This window comes from Myotis lucifugus, unplaced genomic scaffold (genome assembly GCF_000147115.1).
Source record: "Myotis lucifugus unplaced genomic scaffold, Myoluc2.0 scaffold_1529, whole genome shotgun sequence".
NCBI classification, from domain to species: domain Eukaryota; kingdom Metazoa; phylum Chordata; class Mammalia; order Chiroptera; family Vespertilionidae; genus Myotis; species Myotis lucifugus.
The window spans coordinates 13,822-24,529 of record NW_005872577.1 but is presented as its reverse complement, the minus strand read 5'-3'; the positions used below and the strand labels follow the sequence as shown (position 1 = coordinate 24,529).

General features: G+C 48.4%; 1 protein-coding gene across 1 annotated transcript in view; it reads left to right on the top strand.

Annotated features, from left to right (window-relative positions):
• Nucleotides 1–5,271: 5,271 nt before the first annotated feature.
• The window catches only part of LOC102426066 (NACHT, LRR and PYD domains-containing protein 9), a 17,980-nt gene continuing 12,543 nt past the window's right edge, over nt 5,272–10,708 (top strand). Inside the window, 2 exon segments of the mRNA XM_014449909.1 lie at nt 5,272–5,551; nt 9,024–10,587. Of these exon segments, the coding sequence (XP_014305395.1) occupies nt 5,272–5,551; nt 9,024–10,587 (1,844 nt within the window).

The following is a 10,708-nucleotide window of genomic DNA, read 5'->3' as shown; positions in this document are numbered from 1 at the left end:
TATATTTTGTCGGGAAGCGTAGAGTATGGGGAAAGCAGACCCTCATGTTATGAGCAGAGTGGACCATCATTGGCGGTGGGAGAAGACTGTTTGCTGAAGCCCAGAGCTTACTGATGTCAGAGAGCGAGAACCTATTGGTAGTGCATGGGGATATGCCGGGGAAGATCCTTCACACCTGAAACAAGCTGCAACAGTTTCACATCACCCACCGAGCCTCATCAATCAAGAGTCACGCTGGCCAATGGGAGGGGAGCGATTCCACAGCCAATCAAAGGGCAGGCACGGCCTTATAGTCTTGGCGCCCACAGATGCTTTCTGATGGGGACCAGCCTGGAGGACCAGCCGCCGGATTGGGTGAGGATACCTTCTTTCGAACCTTCCTTTCTCTCTCTCTCTCTCTCTCTCTCTCTCTCTCTCTCTCTCCTCTTCTCAGCACTTCCTGCAGGTCTAGAGTGCATAAAGAACGAGGTAGCGGGCACCCAAAAGAACCAAGTCCTGCCCCTTCGTTGTGGGAAGGATGCTCTAAGGGGAAACGCGTTTACATTCAAGCAGAGATAGTGCACCCAGCACTTCTCTTGAAACCTGTGTTTCCAATGCTGAACTGGGTGAGAGAACAGGACCGAGGCCTCCTAGTTTTTTCAAATGGAATCGGAGCCCTGGCCGGGTAGCTCAGATGCTAAGAGCGACCTCCCCATACGCCAAGGTTGCAGGTTTGACTCCCCGGCACATACAAGAATCAACCAATGAATGTATAAATCAGTGGAGCAACAAATCTCTCTCTCTCAAATCAATAAATTAAAAAGATAAATAAAATGAAACAAAATTGAATCAGAGACAGAGTTGGAAGACCTTGGGTAGCGGAACTAAGGAGAAATGATGAAGATCCCCAAAGCCAAAGTCTTAGACTTGGCTGGTCTCTCGGTTCTGATTGCGAGATTCACGGAACCTGGGGAGACAATGAAAACCAGGTCTGGGCGATTACGGAGGGAGGGGCAGGCGGGCAAACGGGAAGTTTGAGTGTGAGACTTGCCGTCTTGGTCATTGAGATGGATGATTGGCTTCCAGCTCCTAATCTTTCACCATCGGAAGTTCCAGTGGGCCCGTATTTTACCCCGAATCACATGTAAATGGTAATGTGGGTCGGGTGTGGCCTCAGAAGTGGACGGAGAGGGGGTGGGTCAGGTGCTGTGAGTTGTGGAGACCGAGGCAGGCTGTGCCCAGACGGTGCGTGAGTGGTTAGGGTGTTTCCAGGGGTTGCCCACGTCTGGACCCTGCAGTGTGCGGGACGGGTGTTAACCTGCTGCATCCGAAAGGGCTTCAGGGGACACGCACACTGTGTTCAGGAGATTTCAGCTAGAAAAGCAAGGAGAGAGGAATGTTTAGAGAAAAGCCTTATGACACAAGCTTTTTCAATTGTGGTAAAATACCCATAAAACAAAGTTTCCTATTTTAACCGTTAAAATGTATTTATTTATTTATGCGTGAGAGAGAAGTACTGATTTGTTGTTCCACTTGTCCGTGCATTCGTTGGCTGCTTCTCGTATGTCTGGAGATCGAGCCCACAACCCGGGCATGTGCCCTTGACTGGAATCAAACCCAGGACCCTTCAGTCTGCAGGCTGATGCTCTATCCACTGAGTAACACCGGCCAGGGCCCTCCTCACTCTTTATTTCCATCTCCTAGAGCAGTGCTGGCAAACCTTTTGAGCTCGGCATGTCAGCATTTTGAAAAACCCTAACTTAACTCTGGTGCCGTGTCACATATAGAAATTGTTTGATATTTGCAACCATAGCAAAACAAAGATTTCTATTTTTGATATTTATTTTATATATTTAAATGCCATTTAACAAAGAAAAATCAACCAAAAAAATGAGTTCGCGTGTCACCTCTGACACGTGTGTCATAGGCTCGCCATCACTGGTCTAAGCCAATGGCAATGATGGAGAACAAAGGAGCTGACATGAAAGTCAAGGTGACCTCACTCTAGGCCAGTGATGGCGAACCTATGACACGCGTGTCAGAGGTGACATGCGAACTCATTTTTTTGGTTGATTTTTCTTTGTTAAATGGCATTTAAATATATACAATAAATATCAAAAATAGAAATCTTTGTTTTGGTATGGTTGCAAATATCAAAAAATTTCTATATGTGACACGGCACCAGAGTTAAGTTGGGGTTTTTCAAAATGCCGACACGCCGAGCTCAAAAGGTTCGCCATCACTGGCTTAGACTGCACTCAGGATGGTGGCATGGTGCAGCAACGACACTCTCAGGATGCTGGTGGGAATGTCAGTCATGACATTCACGAGGGGAAATGGTCATAAACTTGCTTCACATGGGTTACAACCTATAGTTATTAACCCAGAGAAATATCTGCTTATATGCGCAGGGCACAGGTGAGAGCTTGCTCACAGAAGCGTCGTTCACGTTATAAAAAAAAATCTAGAAAACCTCTCCTAGTCCTGGCCGGTGTGGCCTCGTGTTAGAGCATCCACCTGCGCACTGGAGGGTCGTAGGTTTGATTCCAAGTCAAGGGCAGGTACCTGGGTTGCAGGTTTGAGCCCTTGCCCCGATTGGGGCACATGTGGGAGGCAACCAATCAATGTGTCTCTCTCACGTTGGTGTTTCTCTCTCTCTCTCTCTCTCTCTCTCTCTCTCTCTCTCTCCCTCCCCTCTCCCTTCCACTCTCGCTAAAAGATCAATGGGAAAAATGTCCTCAGGTGAGGATTAACAAAAACCAACCAAACAAACAAAAAAGCCATCTACCAGTCAACTGTAGCATTAAGAAACAGGAATAGTGCCCTAGCCGGTTTGGCTCAGTGGATAGAGCGTCGGCCTTAGGACTAAAAGGTCTGGGCTTGATTCCGGTCAAGGGCATGTACCTCCGTTGCAGGCTCAATTCTGGCCCTGGATGGGGCACACGTGGGAGGCAACCAATTGATGTATCTCTCACATTGATGTTTCTCTCTCTGTCTCTCCCCTTCCCTTCCACTCCCTCTAAAAATCAATGGAAAAGTATCCTCGGGTGAGGATTAACAAAACAAACAAAAAAGAGATTGGAATAGTAGCAGTGGAATACTATCCAGCAATGCAAACGGGCCACATGCAGCCACGTGGACGAGTCTTAGAAAAAGAGTGCCAACTGCCCTAACTGGTTTGGCTCAGCGGATAGAGCCTGGGCCTGCGGACTCAAGGGTCCCAGGTTCAATTCCGGTCAAGGGCATATAGGTCAAGGGCATATACCTTGGTTGCGGGCACATCCCCAGTAGGGGGCGTGCAAGAGGCAGATGTTTGATTGATGTTTCTCTCTCATCAATGTTTCTAACTCTATCCCTCTCCCCTCCTCTCTGTAAAAAATCAATAAAATTTATTTAAAAAAAAAAGAATGCCAACCAAAGCAGGCCATTTGCTAAAATGAATCCTCCGACATCAAGCTGTATTGCTCAGAATGTGCATCTAAGTTGAACAATTATAAGTTGAACAATTATATATGTCTTTCTCATTTTATTTACTTATTTATTTATTTATTTATTCATTTATTTATTTATTTTACTGATTTTCTACAGAGAGGAAGGGAGAGGGATAGAGAGTTAGGAACATCATTGAGAGAGAAACATCAACCAGCTGCCTCCTGCACGCCCCCCACTGGGGATGTGCCCACAGCCAAGACACATGCCCCCGACCAGAATCGAACCTGGGACCCTTGAGTCCGCAGGCCGATGCTCCATCCACTGAGCCAAACTGGTCAGGGCTCATTTTATTTTTTAAAATAAAAATGTACTATTAAAATAAATTTTACCTGATTCTTATTAACTTTTTAATGTGTTCGTAAGAAATTTTTTTGTTAAAATATTCTTTTTAAAATGCACGTTTCCATTACAGTTGACATTTAATATTGTGTTAGCTTCGTGCATACAGCACAGTGGGTAGACAGTTATATCACTTACAAGTGCTCACCTGGTAAGTCTGGTACCCACGCGGCACCACCGGTGTCACTCCAGTGTGATGGGCTGTGATCCCGACGCTATGCTTCACATTCCGCCACTGCTTTGTAAGTATCAACTTGTATTTCTTAGTCCTTCCCCCTTTCACCCCGTTCTCTAACCCTCCTCCCCTTGGGCAGTCACCAGTCTGCCCTCTGTGTCTATGAGTATGTTTGTTTGGTTGGTTCATATTTTGATTTTTAGATTCCACATGTGAGTGAGACCATGAGGTATTTGTCTTTCTCCATCTGACTTCTTTCACTTAGCACAATAACACCTTCCAGGCCCATCCGTGTAAGATGTCATTAATTTTCCAAGTCATATTCCATTGTATATATGCACCACATTTTCTTTTTTATTTTAAATTTATGAATCCTCACCTGAGGATATTTTTTCATGGGTTTTCAGAGAGAGAGTGGAAGGGAGGGGAAGAGACAGAGAGAGAAACATTGATGTGAGAGACATGTCATTGGTTGCCCCCGACCAGGGCCAGGGCTGAGCTTATGATCGAGCATGTGCCCTTGACTGGAATCGAACCTGGAACCCTTCAGTCTGTAGGTGGACACTCTATCCACTGAGCTAAATCAACCAGGGCTACATCACTTCTTTTTTTCCCTCCAAATATATTTTTATTGATTTCAGAGAGGAAGGGAGAGGGAGAGAGAGAGAGAGAAACATCAATAATGAGAGAGAGTTATTGATTGCTGCCTCCTGCACATCCCACACTGGGTATCGAGTCTGCAACCTGGGCCTGTGCCCTGACTGATAATCAAACCGTGAGCTCCTGGTTCATAGGTTGACACTCAACAACTGAGCCATGCCACTGGGCTGCCCCACATCTTTATCCCATCGTCTATCAGTGGGCTCTTGGGTTGGTTCCATATCTTGGCTATCTATATATATAAAAGCCTAAGTGACCCTTAAGATCGGTAGACTGAACGACCAGTTGACCGGTTGCTATGATGCACACTGACCACCAGGGGGCAGACATTCAACACAGGAGCTGCCCCCTGGTGGTTAGTATGCTCTCACAGCCAACCTCCCCTGGCCAGTCAACCTCCCGCGGTCCCTCTTCCTGGACTGGGTGGCCGAGGGACCCCACCCATGCATGAATTCACGCACCGGGCCTCTACTGTAAATAATAGACTGAAGCTACTTTCAACGGCTGAGATTTAACTCTCTAATCTCCTCATTCTTCCCCAGGAATCACCGATTTCTTGTTTTTGAAGATTTCCACCTCCCCTCCCGCCTCCCTGGAGGAGTCTGAGCTCATAGTCCTGGGACACCATGGCCGAATCTTTTTTTTCTGACATTTGCTTGCTGTCGTACCTAAAGGAGCTGAGGAAGAATGAGTTCTGGAAATTTAAGGAGCTCCTCAAGCAAGAACCCAAACAATCTGACCTCGGGCCGATCCCATGGCCAGAGCTGAAGAGGGCTTCCAAAGATGATCTGGCCAAGTTGCTATGCAGGCATTACCCAGGCAAACAGGCCTGGGAAGTCGCCCTGAGGCTGTTTCCTCAGGTCAATCGGAGAGACCTCTGGGCCAAGGCCGGGGATGAGATCAGAAGTAAGTGTGGCCCTAGCCAGTTTGGCTCAGTGGATAGAGCGTCAGCCTGAGGACTGAAGGGTCCCAGGTTCGATTCTGGTCAAGGGCACATGCCTGGGTTGCAGGCTGGATCCCCAATAGGGGATTGTGCAGGAGGCAGCCAATCAATGATTCTCTCTCATCATTGATGTTTCTCTGTCTCTCTCCCTCTCCCTTCCTCTCTGAAATAAAAAAAAATAAAAAGAAGTAAGTGTGCGATGCAGGGGTGGGACCCGGGGGGGGGGGTGTATTGGCAACTCACAACAAAGGTGGGTCTGTGGGAGCTTGCATTAACAAAGGTGATCTCGTCCTCGAATAATGGTCACCCCTCCTTCCATTGAGAATGTGATGGGTTAAGGGGAGACTTGGCGGTGGTAGAAAAATGACAAGGCAGCTCCACTCATACGTGGGCCAGTGATGGCCGGCCGGTGGCTAGTGCCTGAGACAGACTGTTTCTCAGTGGTGTTCCCATTTTTCAGTCCCAATTCAAGTCCATGCTGTCCCAGGAGATGGCCTGGGACTTAGAGTCTGTGAGGTGGAATTCCATATGACAGTTGTCCATCCTTTGACCGGACCTGCACAAGGAGCCAGGCGGAATCCAATAGTAGGAAATAGTTGCAGAGAGCTTACGTTCCCGGTATATAGGAAGCACTTTTGTTTTTTTAAATCCTTGCCAGAGGATATGTTTAATGAATTTTTTAGAGAGAGGAAGGGAGAGAGAGAGCAACATCAATATGAGAAACTTATTGACTGTCTCCCGCATGACCCTACTGAGCCACACTGGCCAGGCTTAAAATTGTTTTTTTTTTTAAAATATTTTATTGATTTTTTATAGAGAAGAAGGGAGAGGGATAGAGAGTTAGAAACACCGATGAGAGAGATCGATCAGCTGCCTCCTGCACGCCCCCTACTGGGGATGTGCCCGCAACCAAGGTACATGCCTTGACCGGAATCGAACCTGGGACTCTTCAGTCTGCAGGCCGACGCTCTATCCACTGAGCCAAACCGGTTTGGCTTAAAATTTTTTTTTTAAAAATTAAATTTATTGGGGTGGTATTGGTTAATAACATTATGTAAGTTTCAGGTGTATAATTCTATAATACAACATATGTATATTGGGTTGTATGTTCATCTCCCAACTTTAAAATTTTTTTAAAATATATTTTTATTGATTTCAGAGAGGGAGAGGGAGAGGGAAAAGGAGAGAGAGGTAGAAATGTCAATGATGAGAGAGAATCATTGATAGGCTGCCTCCTGCACGTCCCCTACTGGGGATCGAGCCCGAAACCTGGATATATGCCTTTACTGGGAATCCAACTGTGACCTCGTGGTTCATAGGTCAGTGCTCAACCACTGAGCCACACGGCTGGACTATTTGACCTCTTTTACCCTCTTCATCCTTACCCCACTCTCTTTCCCCCCGGAAACCACCGCACTGTTGTCTGTGTCTGTCAGTTCGTTTGTTGCTTTCTGTTTTATGCTCCATATGTGAGTGAAACCATAGGGTTCTTGTCCTTTTCTGTCTGACTTATTTCATTTAGCTTAATACTCTCAAGATCCACCCGTGTTGTTGCAAATGGCAATATTTCACTTTTAAAAAATTCCTGAAAGTGTAGCATTAGAACTTTCATTACAATTATCTTTGGGATCACAACTTAATATTTGACCTTTGTTAATGTGTAATTGTATATGGGTTATATTTGTTTCGGGTGTGCAATATAGTGATTTGACATTTTTATACCCTATAATATGATCACCCAACTAATTCTAGTAACTATCTGTCACTGGGTAAACTTATCACATATTATTGACTATATTCCCCTCCCCCTTTGCACCCATCCACTCCCCCCTCCTTTCTGGTAACGATTCCTTTGGTCTCTGTTTCTATGAATCTGTTCTCAACTCCTTTGTGTGTTTGTTTTGTATACGACCCAGCAATTCCACTTTTGGGTGTCTATCCAAAGGAAACAAAACCACTAATTCGAAAAGATGTATGTCACCCCTATGTCCATTGCACCATTATGTACAATAGCCAAGCTATGGAAGCAACCCAAGTGCCCACAGATAGACAAATGCATAAAGATGCGATGCATATATACAATGGAATATTACTTGGCCATAAAAATAAAATCTCGCCATTTACGACTATATGGATGGATCTAGAAGGTATTATACTCAGTGAAATAGGTCAGACCAAGAAAACGCATACCATATGGTTTCACTTATATTTTGTCATTTTTCATGGCTGTGTAGTATTCCCTGTATACTCGTCCCATGCCTTTTTTTATCCCATCATTCCTTGTCTTAGCTATTATGAATGAGTGCATTTTTAAAAAATTTAAATTCTCGATTGTTGAAAGTATTACACATGTCTCCTTTTCCCTTCATTGACCTCTCCCCAGCCACCCCCACTGCCCAGCACATGCCCTCACCCCACTACTGTCTGTGTCCATGGGTTATGCTTATATGCATGCATACAAGTCCTTTGGTTGATCTCTCCCCCCCCAACACCCCTTCCCTGCCTTCCCTCTGAAGTTTGAAGTTCTGTTCGAAGCTTCTCTGCCCCTGGATTTATTTTAGTTCATCAGTTTATGTTGTTCATTATATTCCACAAATGAATGAGATCATGTGATATTTATCTTTCTCTGACTGGTTTATTTCACTTAGTACAATGCTCTCCAGGCCAATCCGTGCTGTTGCAAATGGTAGGAGTTCCTTCCTTTTTATTGCAGCATAGTATTCCATTGTGTAGATGTACCACAGTGTTCTAATCCATTCCTCTGCTGATAGGCATTTAGGCTGTTTCCAGATCTTAGCTATGGTGAATTTTTTTTTTTTTTAAATATATTTTATTGATTTTTTACAGAGAAGAAGGGAGAGGGATAGAGAGTTAGAAACATCGATGAGAGAGATCGACCAGCTGCCTCCTGCACGACCCCCAGTGGGGATGTGCCCACAACCAAGGTACATGCCCTTGACCGGAATCGAACCCGGGACCCCTGAGTCCGCAGGCCGACGCTCTATCCACTGAGCCAAACCGGTTCGGCAGCTATGGTGAATTGTGCTGCTATGAACGTAGGGGTGCATATGTCCTTTCTGATGGGTGTTTCTGGTTTCTTGGGATACATTCCTAGAAGTGGGATCACTGGGGCAAATGGGAGTTCCAGTTTTTTTGTCTTTTGTTTTTTTAAAAAATATATTTTATTGATTTTCCACAGAGAGGAGGGGAGAGGGACAGAGAGCTAGAAACATCGATGAGAGAGAAACATTGATCAGCTGCCTCCTGCACGCCCCCCACTGGGGATGTGCCCGCAACCAAGGCACATGCCCTTGACCAGAATCGAACCTGGGACCCTTGAGTCCGCAGGCCGACGCTCTATCCGCTGAGCCAAACCGGTTAGGGCGGGGAGTTCCAGTTTTTAAATTGCCTTGTATTCTGTCCTCCTGAACTCAGGTCAGATCAACCCGTATAAAAGCCACATGAGGAAAAAGTTCTCTGACATATGGCAGAACGAGACGTGCCTGGCGGTGCCAGAGAGCTTCCACGCGGAGTCCACCAAGACTGAATATGAGAGGCTGAGCGAGGCGTTTGCGGCCGACAAGGTGGGCGAGCACTCGGTCACGGTGGCCCTGGGCAGCGCGAAGGCGACCGGGAAGACCACGCTGCTGAGGAAGGTGATGCTGCAATGGGCCGAGGGCAACCTCTGGAAGGGCCGGTTCACCTTTGTCTTCTTCCTCAACTGCTGCGAGATGAACATCATCGACAAGACCAGCCTGGTGGAGTTCCTCTCCAAGGACTGGCCCGAGTCTTCCGAGCCCATCCACGACGTCTTCTCCCGGCCCGAGAAGATCCTGTTCATCATAGACGGCTTGGAGGACCTGAAAGTCGACATGGGCCTGGACGACGACCTGTGCAGCGGCTGGGAGCAGCCGGGGCCGGTCCACGTGGTCCTGCGGAGCCTGCTGCAGAGGACGCTGCTGCCGGAGGCCTCCCTGCTGGTCTCCCTGAGCGGGGAGTGGCTCAGGAAGTTCAACTACCTGCTGCGCCACCCGGTGTTCGTCTACCTCCCCGGGTTCTCGGGCCACTTCAAGTGGCTCTATTTCTCCCGGTTCTTCCAGGACACGGACCAGGCCGACCAGGCCTTCAGTGTGGTGAGTGGCCACAAGCCACTGTTCACCCTGTGCCAGTACCCCCTGGTGTGCTGGCTGGTGTGCGAGTGTCTGAAAAAGCAGCTGCAGAGATGCCAGCCCCTGGGGGTGAACTCCCAAACCACCACGTGTATCTACTCCTCCTTCCTCACCAACGTGTTCCAGCCGGAGTGCACGGGCTGGGCGCTGGGCCACTGCCACAGCCGCCTCAAGTGCCTGTGCGCCTTGGCGGCCGAGGGCACGTGGGCTGGCCGGTTCGCCTTCCAGCCCTCGGACCTGGACGAGAACACGGTGTCGGAGGCCCACGCCCTGGCCTGGGTGAGAATGGGGCTCCTGCGCCAGAACGGGAGCCGCTGGGTCTTCCCGCACCAGTCCTTGCAGGAGTTGTGCGCCGCTCTGTGGTACCTGCTCAGGCTCCCCCGGGAGCCGCAGCACCCCCGCATCTGCAGCGCCACGCAGCTGGTCACGGCCACCATGACCGAGGCCCCCTTCTACCTGAAGGACACGGCACTCTTTCTGTTCGGGTTCGCCACGGAGCGGGTGGCCGGCCTGCTGGAGGCGGCCTGGGGCTTCGAGCTGGCCGCGAGCCTGCGGGAGGAGATCACGCAGTGCCTGCAGGGCCTGAGCCAGCAGGTGGCCCGCGGCGAGCTGCAGATCAACTTCCAGGAGCTGTTCAACTGCGTGTTTGAGACGCAGGACCCCGGCTTCGCCACACAGGTGATGAGCATGTTTCCGGACATTGACGTGTGCATCAGCAAACCCGACGACCTGATGACCTACGCCTGCTGCCTCCAGTACGCCCTGAACCTGCAGACTCTCCACCTGAGCGTAGAGGACGTGTTCTCGGAAGACTCCAGAGGCCTGTTAGAGTGAGTCCAGCGGCCCTCGCCCGCCCCACCCTGCCCCGCCCCCACGACATCTGTGGCTCGCTTGCTGGGTATTTTATGGGTCCTTATACTTTTGCGCTTAAAAACAAACAACAACACACAT